We start from the raw sequence: 16491 nt of genomic DNA, 5'->3' as shown, positions 1-16491 counted from the left end.
TTGAAATGACGTTAACGCCACAACACGGCAAATCTCCGTTAACGAGCTACCCCTGCTTGGGGCTAGACGGCCAACACGTTAACGAGCTAACTGCGCTAACACACTAGTTCCCACCCATGTAATTGAGCATTGCGTGGCACATCCAACATACTGTTTTACTTTAGTCCATGACGCGCTTACCTTCAGGGTCATACGTCACATGAAAACCAAAATAATTCCAAACGCCAGATCTGAATGAGGGTGGGGGAGGTTCAATTTGCCATGTTGCAAGGAGAGCTTAACTTCTGTCTCGCTAGCTTGCCCTGCGCTCTTCCTTCTGACGATGCTGTCTGTGTTGAACGCTCAGTGGATCTGCGCTCGACAGTGCAGCCTAGGCGGAGTAGTCGAACGCAGATTCACTGAGCGCTCAACACAGACAGCATCGTCAGAAGGAAAGTTGATAAAATAAATTACAAATTTTGTATTGTTCGATACATATGCGTACCAAACCGAAAGCACTGTATCGAACGGTTCAATATCGATACGAGTATCGTTGCACCCCTAGAATTTAGGTATTCTAACCATTACCAAACATGAAGGACGCTGAGTTTCTGCTACACTGAACCACCAACTCTTGAGGAATGAAAATAAGGAAAACTCATTTGTGTTTCACACAGTGGGATTCTCCTCTCTGAGGATTTCAGCCAGTTTCATCACTACTTATTAACTTTTTCAGTCCCCTTTGCTCCCTCTCACTCTCTGCAGCATGCACGCTGTATAATGAACACACACACACTCCTACACAACCTGTCAGAAATCACAAGACATGCTGTTTCCTCTCCTGTTCTGATGATAATTTGCCTGTTACAAGGGGGAAGCGCTTTTCACAACCCATCAAAAAATTAATTACACACAATGTGGGAAAGTCTCTTCTGAGAGCATTTGAGGTTTCAGACAAAAGTATGAAAATCAAAAACAACGCCAGCTCGAGACAGGTGTGCGACAGACACCCACACTGATTTTGTTTTCCTATATGGGCGATTGAGTGGCTCAGCGGGTGGAACTGTCACCTCACAGTGAGAAGAACCTGGCTTTGGTTCACACATACTTCTGCCTGTTTCTAAGTCTTCTCACCATGGTTCCTCACCCTGTGGTTTTCAGGCCAAAGGCATCTAAAATCATTTGGACCCTAAACTGCCCATATGGAAGAGACACAGGAAGCATGCTGCAAGTGCAGAAAAGCACCGCACTGTAGAACAGAACGAAGCGAAAAAGAAATCACATTTTAAAACAAATGAAAGGAAAAAAGTTTTGTCCCTAAAGCCCTGTGATACATCAATAAGGGTTTGCAATGCTAGAGCGCCTCAGCTTGAATCACAGAAAAGAATATTTTATAGAGAAATTCATTCTTCCTACTTTTCTGCTCCTCTGGCAGATTTTTTCTCCCCTCCACAGTTTTTTCAGCTTCCTAATGATCCTTTAAAGCATCGACTGTACTGTAAATCACAATTACAAAAGCAGCCACCCAAGTTAGTCATTAGTTCCAAAGCAAGTAGTGGTGTCTATGTGAAAAGGCCAGATAATTGCTGCTTGAAGCGCTGCTGCATCAGTTGCAAACACTGCAGGGTTATGTAATACTGTGAAGCAGAGGGCAAACAGAGGAAAAGTGCTTTAGGAAAATAGACCATAGACTTATTAAAATAGACTTAAGTTGAGATCTCTGGTGCTATTAATTTAAAAAGAAAACCCACTAAAAAAGTCACCAAATTACTGTTTAAGGGTATATTTTAGCAGGTGTTGGTGTTCCACTTTCAACTAACTTCCACTGCAAGTTTCTGTTTTAATCCAAGCTCTTAAATATTTTTCCTCTTGATTTTACTAGCAACAGAATTTCTGACATTAAAGAGAAAAAATACTAAATAGATAATTGGAGTATTCGGTCTACATAGAATTATTGATAGGTGGATGTAAATACAATAGTTTAACTTTTTTCTGCAGATGTTGCATATATATCACAGCATTAACAGCTGTGGTTTATTTTTATTTTAATTAAAGAACATAAAATAGAACATTATAGATTTTATTAATAAAACCAGTGTTTTTGAACCTTTGAGGGATGTGATTCAGGCTTATTTGCTGCACTAAGGTGGTTGATTTGTCTGTTTTTTAAGTTACAGACAGATTTGATTCACCTTTACTTGACGTTGATCCAGGAAGTTTTCTGAGGATTCTTTTACCGTTGAAAGATAAATAAAAATACAAATGAAGCTGAAATTAAAAAAAAAAAACTACATGATGAAATTGTTTATATGTTTTCTAGACATGATGACATTAAAATGTCTCTTTGAAAGCAGGAAAAAATCTGGCGAGTGATATTTTTGTGTTGTATTTTAGTAACTTGGGGTCTTATTCTGCAAAATGATTGACTATACTTCTTTAAATGCAATAATAAATAATAATGTTTCAGTACTTTCACACAAATAGGGGTTTGAACACAGAAGGTTTTCTTTTATTAGACAGGGAATTATTTATTTTCTACTAATTTCACTGAGGTACCTCAACTCTAGTAGAGCTAAATATTTTTGACAACAGGTCCCAGATTTTCAGGAATATCACTTATAGTCATCTTGCTCTCTTTCCTATTCCCATAACTTCCAAACTCTACTTGGGAGCACGTTCTTGCCTATTTACACAGGAGAGTTACATAAGATCTCTTTTAATAGCATAAGAATAGAAATACGCCATAGTGGGTTTATTTAGTGAGTTATGGAGATTTGCATTAGTGGGGGCAAAGTATAGCATGATTAGCAAGAGTGATTAACTTAATGATTGGTAATTATTAGTATTTCATTTGTTTTGTTTCTTTATGGAAACAGCAGAGAGAACAGAATGAGGGAGTGAAACACTGTGACCCTCCCTGTACCTGCTTTTCTGCATTAAACAAGCCTCCAGGGACCAACAAGGTTCTGGGTGTGGCCCTCCCCTCACTGTCCACAGAGGGCGCCCTCTCGCTACCCCAGGAGTGTGAGCGCTGCATCATGACTTGACGCTGAGCCATCACTCCTCCTTGTCCCTGACCATCACCTCCATCTCCACTGCTCTTATTGTCTTTGCTGAGCTCAGACTGGGCTCCGTGGGACCATGGCTTCTTTTGAGGTTGAGCTCGGAGCAGACTCCTGGGGGTATCATACCACAGTCTAAGCAGACTGGGAATCCGGTATTCTTCACTATGCCTTCGAGATGTACGAGATGCAGATCTGGAGGAGCAGGAACAGGAGGCTGTGTTCCCCTCTGGGATAAGCATGGGTTGAAAAGGAGAAGAAGGAGGAGTTGGCGGTGGTGCAGAAGGAGGTGAGGAAGGAAAAGAAGGAGCAGGAGGAAGGCTGGCCACCGAGCCAAATTCCTCCCCTACTCCCCCGCTGGCCATGTCCAGACTCCCCGTACATGAGGAATAGCTCCCTGAGTAAGAAGAGTGGCTGCCTGTTGCTATCCCAATCCCACTGTCTAATGAACTCTGCCGCCCGCTGTCATGGAGACCGCGAGGATGGATGTGGGTGGAGGAGGGATGGCTCCTGGAGCCTCCCACTACAGCAGAATAAAGCCGGTCATCTGAACTGGCCAGTGCTTTCAGCGTGGAAGAGCTTGAAGCTGTCTCACTGGAGAGGTGCAGTCTGCCTAATGGCTCCGCCCACACTGGAAGTCTGCTTCCATAGCTCGCATCTGATTGACTGGAGGAAGAGCTGGAAATACTGCTGTGGTCATCTCCAGCAACAGATGTACTGCAGCTGTAAGAGGAGGCTGAAGAGGGAGAGAAAGGTAATTGACTGTAATGAGTAATAAGTGAGACACACACTGAAATAAATCAGTTTGTAAGCACCAAACGCCAAGTTAAACTGCAGATAGTGATGTTTAATCAATAATATATAAATCACACCTTTAACTTGGTGCTGTGGGCAAATTATTACAACTCTGTGAAGTCAGTGTTCAATCATCTGCTCATTAATTACAGTACAGGTCATTAACAGGTGCTGCTAATCAGTGCAGGCAGGAAAAGGAAATATTTATTTCACTAACTCTCAGCAGACATGAATCATCTGCTCTGACTATACTGACATTCACATATGTACACACATAATTACGATGAAAATCCCGAAATAGCAGCATGAATATAGAGCAGGGATTAAACGACTGTGTGGTCAGGTCAGCGGTCCAAATATGCACGGAGCAACAACGTGAAAGAGATTCATAGTTCACAGAAACATCTGAAGGTCCTCAGATGATGCAATTTTTCCTTATGAAACATTATGAAAAGAGTTATGTGTTGGCTGTATAAGCTGAGGTGAACTTTACAAAATAACGTACCTGTGCTGCTTGCTAAGCTGCACTGAGACAACATGCTCAGTCTTTTCTCCAGCACTGATGCCTCGAGGTTGATTCGTTCCTCTGCTGAAGCTGGATCGGCACTGGGATCTGCTACGTAAATAAATAATTGAATGAACAGTTATTTGCAAATCTCATTAAGCCATACTTTACAACACAGAAATCTGAGACATTTTACTATTTAATGAAAAATGTTAGCTCATTGTTTTTGTTTTTGCTTTTAAGTTGATGACAGCAACAAATCTAAAAATCGGGATGGGAGCAGAAACAGGGCGGAAAGGTAGGACACACCTACAAACCTCAATCTACCGACACTGTAAAGAAGACATGGCCGAAATTCGTCCACAACAATGAGATGATTTAATAAGTTCATGAAAATTATACTTCAAGTTACTACTACGAAAGGTGGTTCTACTGAATGGTGGAGTGTGCTTTTAGTTTCACATGAAGTTACATTGCAGAATAAAACACCAGGCCATTGACATTTGACTTTTTTTAAGCACAATAATAAAGTGTTTCATTGTGTTAAGTATATTTCAGATGCTGCTGTGATCTTAATACAAAATGTATAAAATCAAAACTAAAGTTGTAAGACATCTGCTGCATTTATCAGACTGCTCTTTAAAATATGAGTGTGTGTGCATGTGTGTGTGTGTCCATCTAATTCTTTCAACAGCTTGTAAATTTAACATCTCCCGAGGACGCTATAGGCGCCTCGACAATCTGTTAGAACACTAATTTTGTGTAAAACCTTGCTAATTACACTCCTAATTCCTGCTATATATACATACTGTAGAGGTGAGTGAGTGTTAGAGGGGCAGCATGGCTCCTGTTTGTGTGTGCGCACCAGTGTGTGTGCACGCCAGTGTCCGCACATTGCAGTGGGTCAGTGGGTGCTTGTATAGGTGTCAACAACCTAACACCTGGAACTCTACTCCCTGGACTCCAGCAGCTAATGCTAATATGTAGATGCCAAGTTTCTTCACTACACTATGTGAGGTGTCAGCTAACATTTGCTAACGTAGCTACTTGACTAATTATAGCCAGTTCTCAGCACTGAATGTCACAGTGGGGTTACAGTGGGCCTCATAGCTGATGACGCAGGCTGGTTAATGCTGGAATAAACTTTGGTTTATTTTCAACCTGGAATTCATTTTTCCCCCATTCCTGTCAAACTGGTTGACCCAGATATTCAACGCATTCACACAGCTATTTGCCCTGATTTTGTTTGATCTAGTCCTAGTTTGTCTGTACACATGTTTTACTCCAATACCAGTATTTGCACTTGCAATGTTTATCTTTAAATATAGATTTATAGTAAGCGAAAAATAAAATATGTAGCGCATAAAGTTATGTAATGAATGTGGGCTTAAAGTGCAGAATTTGCAGCTTTAGCTGAACAGTACTGCATTTATCATTTTCATGAGTATAAGGACCTTGGAAAGGAAAAAGAAACTTAGAGAAGTCCAGTCTCTTTCTTTCCAGGCTCTTTGTACTGCCGTGACCTTGATGACTGAGAACCTACACAGACATTTTCATGAGTCATTCTTATACATAGTTTCCAACTTTTGTCACTGCTCAGAAATGTATAGACCTACCTAAACACTATATTTAAAGGTATCCTCTGGAGCTACTGAACAGTACTGGGGGGCTATGGAGCAATGTTTTTAATCACTGGCTCTTCTGTTTTGTTTGTTTGTCTTATGCATGAGTTCAAGAATATTTATTATTCCTGGCTATGATTTCACATAATTCAGCTAATCTAAAGAGGGAATACACAAAGAAATGAAACAACAACAGGCAGAGAATATGAGGAAAAGCATAGATTCAGTATGCAAATGTTAACGCAGATAAAAACCTGTCCTAGTAAGCTGGCAAAGCCCTTGCTGTTAAAGAAGAACAAGTCTTAGGACTGATATTTGTCCTCAGTGGTATAAAACTTCAGTACAGCGCTGTGCTTACTGACATGTGAGATATAAATAATTCTTCAGAGACTTCCAGTATGATGGATGACTGGGGGGGAAATGGGTCCGGGTGAAAAAAGACATACTATTTTAAGTTTGAATGCAGAAAAAGTGTAGTAATGCTAGCTAATGTGCAATGCTGTGTCAATGTTCATTTCACTACAAACTGTAAAAATTATACGTTGATGCTAAGGTAATGTTTATTCAAACTCTCTATTCAGTTCCTGGAGCAAAAATTACTGTGGAATTAGAAATATATTACAGTAAAGCACAAGTCACACACAAAGGAATGACACCCTTAATCTACAGCATGAGTCTTGGGGGCATAAAGCATGTGGTGTTTCTGTTACTGTGGCGCCTGACACAAATGTTAAACATGTGCAGGAAACAGGCGGTAAATCTTTTCATGGAAGTCACAAACCGAGTCAAGTGTCCTTGACTTGTTTGGAAGTTGTTCTTCTAAACATGGAAATAATAGCTTCCTAGCTATCCCAGTTTATACTGGCATTGCTTTCGGGCTCATATATAAAATTACACAAACAGACTGATTATTTCTGATCCTCTGAAAATGTGGGACTATTAAGGACTAAAGTAAAACACATCACCACCACAACAGCTGTCCACAGTCTTATCACCAAGGCCTGTCCATCTTTTACCTACATTTTTTTACTTGCACACTTTTGTAAACATATTCCTGACAAATTTCACTTGTGTTCTGTTTGCAGTTTCTAAGTGTTTTTACCTGGCAGGTCAGGTTGCAGGCCATGTGGTGCCCTGCTGGGGTTGATGCCCCTGACGATGCAGTCGAATAGGAAACTGATCTGCTCTCCTTCTGAACAGGACAAGAAGAAAACACCAGCCCCTGGACAAGCGAAGAGGAGATAATGTGTATACCATAAAAAGCAGTTTAATAAATAATATAACAGACAGCAGAAGTGAGAAAACTGCTGTAGTAAATTGCTGAAATATTGAGTGAAACATTTTTAAACAAGGTCAAATAATATTCACTGTGGTTCAGAAGCCTGCTGTGAAGGCAAAGCTATTTTTTTAAAGGTTACATGTCTATCAATTCAAGCTCCCACTCTCCTATAAAACCCACACAGAGGTGGATGTCAGTGAAAACAAAAGGAAGGGAAAAAATAAGTAAAAAAAAAAAATAATAATAATGTAACATCAAAACTTCACGCTACAAACATTTAGGGGGGGGGGGGGGGGAAACAGCCATAAATCAAGGCATTACTCAGGGTTTTGGCTAAGAAAGAAAACAAACGTATGAAACTGAGTTTGCTGTTAATATAAAAGCAGCTCAGAATCCCAAACAGAAAATTGTACACACAATCTATTGGCATGATAACATCATTCAGTCCTAAATAATGCCACTCAGTCTTTTAAATGTATTTTCAATAGTAGTAATTTTCTTAAAGGAAAAACCCAAATGTCACAAAGAAATTGTGCCCCCTCCTTTAATAAATAAGGAGCGCTGGTACAATATGCTTTCAGATGACCGTGTGGCTCCTCAGACTGAATAATTGAAAAGAGTTTCTCGTTTATATCACCACTGAACATTAAATGTAATGGAAATGCATTAGCTGAATTATGTGTTGCATTTTCCCTGAGTCAGTGGAACAGCGTGATAGCGACACACTGCTTCAGTCAGTTTTCCACCACAAGACCTATGAAAGCAAGCACTTTGCTAAAAAAGTGTGTATGTGTGTGAGAGAGAGTGAGAGCTATTAGACCTATGAATCATACAAAAAAAATACGGAGGTGGAAATTAGCATAATATTAGCCCCCCTTTAAACAAAGAAGACACATCGTAGCAGTCAGAGTAACTGGTATATGTTAGGTTGAAATAAACTCTTTTTTTCTGCAATTATCTCTGGGGCTGTTGTAGCGATGAGACCTTTTTGTACACACTTCTCATTTATTTCTCACAAATTTACAAAACTCTGCTGTATGACAATTCATCTTCAAAGAAACAGGTTTTTATTTGCTTGTTGCGGCGGCGTTTTCCACTGAAAACAAGAAAAAAAACATTCCTGTGTGCAGGGGATTTGTGTTCATCTAAACTAACTAAAAACTATTTTAAGAAGACTTGTCCAGTCAGTCAGTCTGTTTTTAATATCTGCTGGATTTTCATTGTTTGGTTTTGATCCAACACCCAGTCTACTGAAGGATGCCCGATGGCTTTGACTGTTTCACTTCAAGAGAAAAAAAATCATTTCTAATGATAGATTGAGACAGCAAGAGACATTTTAACCTCTGTGGATCACTTGACACTTTATCAAAAGACAAGAGAGTTGCTAAAGTTAGATTTACTTTTAAAATGCCCTTTCATCAAGAGAACAGGGAATAAACTAAAGGATGGAAAAAAGTGTGCAATGTACGACACGAAAGAAAAATGCTGTAACACGTGCATTAACATACTACAAGATCGGGGTGGGTGTGCCATTACCCACTGAGAGGCACTGAACAATTGCTGACATAGCATGTGAGCTTAAAATTGCTTTTATCTGGATCACAGGACTTGACGGCGATCCAAACTCTGCGGAGCGTCATTTACGTCTCTGCATGTGTGCATAAAGACGCGTGTGTGGATGTGCGTGAGTTTCTGTGTAACCAGGTCGCCGTGAACATGTGCGGCCCTGATAAGCCAGGAAATATCCATCCAGCTAAGATGCAGGCTCTCTTCCAAACATCATCGATTACAGAACACAGTGGCCTCATTATCACATCTAATAGAAGGGGCTCTGATATCACTTTACACTGCTACAAAGTGCATGCATGTGACTCTACAACCCAAGGCACACACCCAACAGGCAACCGTGAAGACCTGATTACTGATTACTGCTATCCCAAAGGACCGCCTGGTCTGTTGGCTATCTGAGTGTGCATGATTAGTGCCCATGACACTAAAAAGGCTTGTCATCATTACTACAGTGCATGTCTTTAATTCTGAAGCTGACTTTGAAAATGCAGATGCAGCAGAAAGTACTGCAGGACTTGACAAGAGCAAGAGCAGTTCTACCAGCTTTCTGTAGCAAAAAAGGGCCACAGAACTGTTAGTCTCATTTAGCATAATTATTCCAATGCATTTGCACATCTTTGCACTGATGATGTTATAATAATCTTCTGGGAACCTTTAAAATTTACAAAGAGGACCACACAAAATTGCTGGTCTGTGAAAGAGCGCTGTGATTTCTCCAATGATGAATAGAGATCATAAGATTGTCCATGATTAAAAGCGGAGTGATAAACAGTATAATTTCCTCTGCTTACTGAACAGATTTAATGAGACTGATAACTCGAGTAGAGCCAAATACACTCATATTTTATTACCAAGTATCCCCAAGCATAGAGTGGTAAAGGAATCGCACAATATTTGCAGCAGAAAACACACAACTTAAGCAAAATTCAGGGAACAGTTTGAAAACACTTTAGATCTCAACTGGGAAAAATATCATGCTGGATACTTATACTGATATGGACTGGGTAATGTGTTAGGAACGAAAAAATACCACGTCATTTGATGGATATTAAATTTGTCGGCCTGCAGAGTGCTGAATTCAAAGTGAAAAAAGATTCAGCAGGCTAGGCCATTTTGCCTGGTTTGTATGCCCCCCACATGCTTGTATGCATGCCTGGCAACAATGAAAACATAATTTCCCAGAGGTGTTCAAATGGATTTAGTTCAGGCAGGTGTGGGCCAGGGACTAATGGTATTCATTTCTTCAACATCCAGGAAAAGTTGCACTCTTGACACAAGAGGCCGGGCCCTGTTGTGGATCATGATGCAGCACTGTATGCTCTGTCAGTAAGTCCAAGGACCACATCCTGATACCTGGCAGTCAGTGTGCCATTCTCTAGCCTGTAGAGGTCTGTGACCAACAAAATGTTATAAGCAGCATAATATTCTCCATGGCTTCTCCAGACCTTTTCAGGCCTGTCATGTGTTCACAGGGAGAACCTAATATGTGAAAAGCACAGGGTCCCAGTGGTAGACCTGCCAGTTCCAGTAGTGCTAGCCAGTAGGTGCAGGGTCCATAGAGGATGTCGGGCCCTCAGGCGACAGGCGAAGTTTGGTCCTGGATGGTTTTGTCAGAGACATTCACACCAGAGGGCCACTGAAGGTCTTTTTTTAGTATTCTGACAGATCTCCAGCCTCTCTCCTAAAATCTCCTCCATGCTCTTGAGACTGTGTTGGGAGACAAACCTTCTGGCAGTAGCACGTATTGATGTGCCATCCTGGAGGAGCTGGATTGCCTGTGCAACATCTGTAGGTGTCGCCTCATGCTACCAGCAGTGACACTGACACTAGATATGAGAATGCTAACCACTGTACCACTCTTCCTTCGTTGACGTTAAAGTGTGGCTCTTCTGGCTTATTTAGAAAGCATTGTTTCCAGTTTCATGAGAGCATTTACAAGAGGATCTACAGAGAACAAGGCATGGCCCAAAAATATGATGTTCATTCTGCAAAAAAATATCAGTTTTCGTTATAGCCTCTATAGATTAGCTCTGGCGAGGTGTCTGGTAGAGTTAGATGCGAAATGTTGAAAGCCTGCACTCCACAAAACTACTGCTCGGTGTGGACGTGTCACATGTACTCACCAACTACAAATAAACATGTGAAAATGTAAACTAACACTCCGCTTTACCTTGCACTCATGCAAGGAATGTCAGTTGCCTACTCGACTCTCACATCTTTCTGCTTCTCGTGCTATGCCAAGAGAGTCTCTTCCTACTGCCCCTGTGACTGCTGGGTAATATGCAGATCAGATGAAGGGGAAAACTATGATTGGACATGCAGCCACCAGGGAATTTGTGACTGGCTGAGTGTCCACTACAGGGGAGTGACTGGTATTTATAGATGTTGCTCATCAGAACACTGAAACCAGACCTTGTGGTTATTCTTGTACACACACACACACACACTCAAAAACACAGACAATCGCAAAGCAGCATACAAGGACAAAGAGTTCTAACTAAATGAAAAATTTAATCTTGTATTTCCAGATACCTGGGTGACAGCAACTTGAAAACTTCAAACAGGTTCCATTATCACCTTTGTCCATGTATCTGGCCCCTCCCTCTCTAATTCACACACACACACACACACATCCCACCTAAAAACATAAAGCTGCCAGTCATTCTTTACATTCATGCCCACATGAGCTGGACATTCAGAGGATATCTAAACCCTGGCAACAACACAAACACACACATACATGCCATTATTTGGTGGGCAGGTGGGTAGTGTGGAGGGTTCATACATAGAAAGTGGATATAGTTACACTATAAACACTTATAATAAATCACGTTTTTGCAAAGGTGTGTTAGCGTTAGTGTGACAGCTCTATTAACCCGTGAGCACTGAAGCAAACTTTAAAGGAGGTTATATTAACCTAAGTAAAGACCTTTTTAAAAGTGGAACTGCTGCTGTGATTGTGCACTCTATCAACTGTTTCTGGACCAAAGAATTAACTAAAGAACGGTTGGTTAGATTTTAAAGTTGAGCTTCAAGTATTGTTAAGATGAACATCTGTCTTTGGTGGCTGAATGAATTCTCACGGGCGGTGACTTTCTTCTGTTGCGTCCTTCAGTGTGCAATTTCCACTTGAGTGAGTGAGACCTTGAATTTCCGTGAATATACTCGGGTTGTCTCTAGAGGACGAGCACAATCTGTGATTAACCAGGCACAGTTTTCTCTGTGGTCATTCGAGCTCACACCTTGTATGATTTTATATTTAAAAATTTTTAAAAAACGTATTAAATGGACTGTCAGTTCATTTAGTAGTTCTTTTGGAGCTTTAAATTACTGCAATAGAATATGATTGAAAGCAATGAGCGCAACAGCAACTGAATGAACAGTGAAACTGTTTTCTCAACTACAGTTTCCAAAATGAACTTTTCAGCTTAGGCTAATACGTCAAGAATGGAGAAAAAGAAGAAAAACATCTGTAATTTCATGACAAAAGGGGAAGTTTCATCTGCTGAGGAAGGTCATGTAACATGATCAAAAGCTCCAGAACACTTTATAAATGTGGGCCTGTTTTGTCAACGTACAAGCCCTTTCATGTCTATATGTCGACAATGTCAGATTTCACCTGACTGAACATATAAAGGTCTTTGATTCTGAGGGACTGAGATCGCATTGAAGTTTTGTAATCTCTGATCTGACATCATCCACTAAAACATAACAAATAATAACATCAAAGGACGTGATGTAGTACGGCACTGCGAGTGATGATTTTTCACTTGGTAATGTCAGAGTGTTTCATTTCTGGGTGCAGGCTGTAGGGCTAAATAAATTAAAGCTTCTCAGTCCACCAGATACTTACAATATCCACACCGAGTCCCTCCCTCGAACACGAAGCCATTTGGCACAGCACCGTAGCGACGTAACGCCGACAACTTCCAGTGGCCAACGACGACGGGAGGGAGGCCTCTGGTGAGGACCAGCAAGTTGTTGCACAGGTGGAGTGACGCAGGACCGCTTTCCAGTTTGGTACCTGGTTCAACGTTGACGCTAAACCTGTGGACTGGCAGGGAGAAGAAAGACAGACATTTGAAAAGAGCGTTTCATGGCCATGCAATCATGATGGCTTCGAATCACTTAGGCTGCAGACAACTAAAGTGCCACTGATCGTGCAGCACATCCATCACGTAACAAATGAGGTGGAGCATAAAAACACACACGTGCATAAACACATATGCACCACGTAACTGATGACTGTGGCAATAATGATTGAGCAGTTTTTTAAGCCTGGCAGGCTGCAATTTGTCATTGCCCAGTTTGTGCAGATGGCCCCAGTGCGGTGCCAAGGACTGCCTCTCCCTCTCAAAGCCATGTACTGCACAGTGCCACATACAGAGTACAAGCATGGGAGTGAAAGAGCCAAGTAAATGATAGGAATTATCCTTCACCGTGTAGGTGACTAAGCACGAAATAAATCATCTAAAAATCTATAAAAAAAACACTTTCAAAGAAACATTATGTAAAGACGTAATAGATCAAGCTCACTTTGTCGCCCTGAGCAAAGAGCTAGAGCAACAAGCAGGCTTTGAGGCTTTGAGAGGAGCTAAATACTCCAATGATGAAATAATGTGAAACAGAAGGGAGCTTTACAGGCAAAAGCAAAATAATAAAAATAATAATTTTAAAAAACTGGCAGCTTAAACAGCAATGTAAATTGAGGGGAGATAGTTTTCAGAAAACAAAAGTGCTCAGTTTTATTGAGTGATGTTAACCCAAAATATTTCTAAGATTTAATCTTAATACTTAGACTGGCAAAAAAAATAATGCTCTGTGACATTACAACCTAAAAGGCAAATCAAGAACCGGCCATTTGTGGATTTCAAAGGTAGATAACACTGTGTGACTTCTACGTAGTGGTGGAGGATCAGAATGCTTGTGGATAATAACATTAAGGAACAAGATGGACATTTGTAAATATCCTGAAGGTGATATTTTAGGAGGAGGAGGATGAATTGCATGGTCAGAGAAATGTTTAGAAATATAAGCAGTGATAGGACCAGCTGGTGCTGCTCAAAAGAAATATCAGTTCATCTCACAGCATGGCTGTTCAAAATTAGACCCGAGCTTCAATAAGTTATTAATATTGGTGATGGTTAATAAGACTAGTTTAGGAGAAACATTGAACAGGATCAGAGTGTTTCTGAAAGTTCTCAGCGGGACGATTTTAGGCCAACTACTGAGATATAACTGAGAGTTTTAAATAATAGATTAAACACTCGTATTTATGGCTGTTTGAAATGTTCGGCTGGAATAGTTTTTGTTTTCCTTTTAAACGGTACCGGTGATATATTTCTATCATTGCTTTACTTTTCAATATCCCTTATAATGAGGAAATTGGGATGTATTTACACAAGTTTACACACAGAGGATCACTTTCAAAGTTTACTGTTTGCAGTGTGAGAAATTCAATTCAATTCAGTAGATAAGTAAGAATACAATGCTCTAAATTTTTAAAAAGGAGTATTTGAACAGTGAATAATGACAATAAGTCAATTAAGTCTGTAGAATCTGCTGAAATTTCTGCCTCTCCACACATTTTTTATTAAAAGTAAGCTTCTGGTCAGATCAACAGAGATCAAGGAAAATACTCTTATGAGCAGTCATGAGACAATAACTACAACTACTAGAGCTACTATTCTACTTAGAGAATGCTACACCTACACAAGGCCAAACCACTGACCTTCTCCCAAGCTGTAGCGGATGCGGGCATCCCAGGCCAGCAGGGTGTCCCGGTTGTTGAACCCAAGGACCAGCATGTGTGCCAAGCAAAGGATGGAGAGGGTGTAGGACACGCCATCGTATCCGAGCCCTGGCTCCACGCCACAGATCCCCTGAAGAAGCAGAGTAAACCAAAGGTAGAGTTTGCGTTTTACTACTGATATGCTCCTTAGAAATTGAATGGAGATGGAACAGATCTAGTCTGGAGTAACTCAGGTCAGATAGATGAAATTCTGACATCAGGTGTAATACTTTTCTAGCTTTTTGGGGACATGACACCAAAGCTCAAAAAGATTTGTAATATCAACGAGTGAGATCTCGATTCAGAGAAAACAGCTTGTTTATTTTACAAGAGCGTGTGTAAACCTCCGGTTCATTTGGTGTCAGTTTACTGATGAGATCACATTGTTTCTACAAAAGAGTTCATTCAGATACTGATGATGTGCACTTTGAAGTTGCTTTTATTTTTTAATATATAGAGGATAAATAAGTATGAGTCATCCCTATTGGGTATTTTCAGAAAGTGCCCCTATTCATCTTTAGTTCCCTTTTGACTATTTGAGCAGCTTACTCCAAAACCCACTTTACCCTTATCTATCCATGTGGCATTTACATTATAGTACCTAGAAGAGACAGCAGTCTCCTAAAAGCTGTAGCTTAGAAAGGCTTATTTATGTGAAGGAGAACTACTAAAGAGCTGCTACCAGTACAGAGCACCTGCACTTGAGATCAGAGACAGCCAGGCTTTGTTCTGCTGCTTAACTTACCTCCAGTGTTACATTCAGCCTCTCCTTGTGGCCGCTGCCCTTCTCCTTCCCTTTCTTCTTATACACCAGCAAGGACAGGCAGTCTGACCACGTGCGGAGAAAAACATTACAGGCCGACAGAGTCAAAAGTACATTTCGTGTTTAATAGCAGAATAATACAAGTGTCACTTGTTGTAATCCCTGCTGCATGCCTGCTGTCTACTATGGCACAGCTGTCATAACAAACCCTAAAACAATGAATTGATCCAGCTTATAATGAAAGCGAGCCACAAGCTCACACAGGTTTTGACACACACAAGCACAGTCACAGGGTACAGAGCAGAGTTGCCCATTATTCCCACCACTCTTGCCATTTTTTTCTTCCAGGGACAGAGCAGCAGCGCACTGGGCCATATGTTTTTGTATGCTCAGAGGATCTATGTCTGTCTCCACAGCATCTCAAATTAATCTCTGTTTAGATTTCAAGACATGCGCCCCCAGTCATGGCAAGCTACAGAGAAGACAATGCACTGTGACAGTTTATGATTTTGACTGGGAGGTTTTCAAATTATTAACCCTAATTCGAACTGGCACCAAAAGTCCCCCTCCAGGATTTAATATCCAGACTCAAATTTTTTCTGATCAATTACAGAAAATACCTTCACTCGATCGATTGACCTGATGCATTGCACAATGTCCGCACGTGTTTACGCGGATACGTTGCGTTACGCGCTCAGTGGCGCACAGCCAAGAGACCAACTGACAAGTTGGTATCAGTTTAAGTGGAGGAAAATCAAAGAGTTTAGTGCATCGTTACACGAATCAATCAACAGATCGTAGTGTCACCGTGGAAATGTTAAAATCTGGGTGGGAATTAAGTGAAGCCAAAAAAGACACGAACCTGCGACCGGAGAGGGCTTCCGAAGAACGACCCACCGAGTCTTCCACTGTGAAGAAGTTTGGAAAGAAGTAAATCACAAAGGAGATTCCTGTATTTGGCCTAGAGGCATGGGAGCACATTTAAAGTGAAAAATGAGACGCAAATATGTGGAATTAACCTTTTTTCCATCTCTAAACTTGACTTGTCCCTCCGCGACAACTGTGTCCGTCATCTTCTGTCATGGTTTCGAGCAGCTGCGTGTGCGTGTGTGTGTGCGTGCGTACA

General features: G+C 40.9%; 1 protein-coding gene across 6 annotated transcripts in view; it reads right to left on the bottom strand.

Annotated features, from left to right (window-relative positions):
• LOC146708391 (protein Dok-7-like) overlaps positions 1–16491 on the bottom strand; it is a 26949-nt gene extending 10458 nt beyond the window's left edge. For 4 of the 6 annotated variants that reach the window (XM_085460266.1, XM_085460267.1, XM_085460268.1 and 1 more), the window contains exons 1-8: positions 16385–16490; positions 16228–16273; positions 15348–15430; positions 14543–14693; positions 12665–12865; positions 7066–7185; positions 4342–4452; positions 2903–3777 (exon numbers count right to left, since the gene is read on the bottom strand). In XM_085460266.1, the coding sequence (XP_085316392.1) occupies positions 2903–3777; positions 4342–4452; positions 7066–7185; positions 12665–12865; positions 14543–14693; positions 15348–15430; positions 16228–16273; positions 16385–16438 (1641 nt within the window). In that variant the 5' untranslated portion in view covers positions 16439–16490. Of the gene's footprint in view, positions 1–2902; positions 3778–4341; positions 4453–7065; positions 7186–12664; positions 12866–14542; positions 14694–15347; positions 15431–16227; positions 16274–16384 lie in introns of all 6 variants that reach the window. The other 2 variants (XM_085460264.1, XM_085460265.1) reach the window with 2 other exon arrangements.

This window comes from Copadichromis virginalis, linkage group LG6 (assembly GCF_057382275.1).
Source record: "Copadichromis virginalis isolate Kocher_CV1m ecotype Utaka linkage group LG6, C_Virginalis_male_GT1.1, whole genome shotgun sequence".
NCBI classification, from domain to species: domain Eukaryota; kingdom Metazoa; phylum Chordata; class Actinopteri; order Cichliformes; family Cichlidae; genus Copadichromis; species Copadichromis virginalis.
The sequence above is the reverse complement of the archived record's forward strand: the minus strand, read 5'-3'. Positions and strand labels throughout refer to the sequence as shown.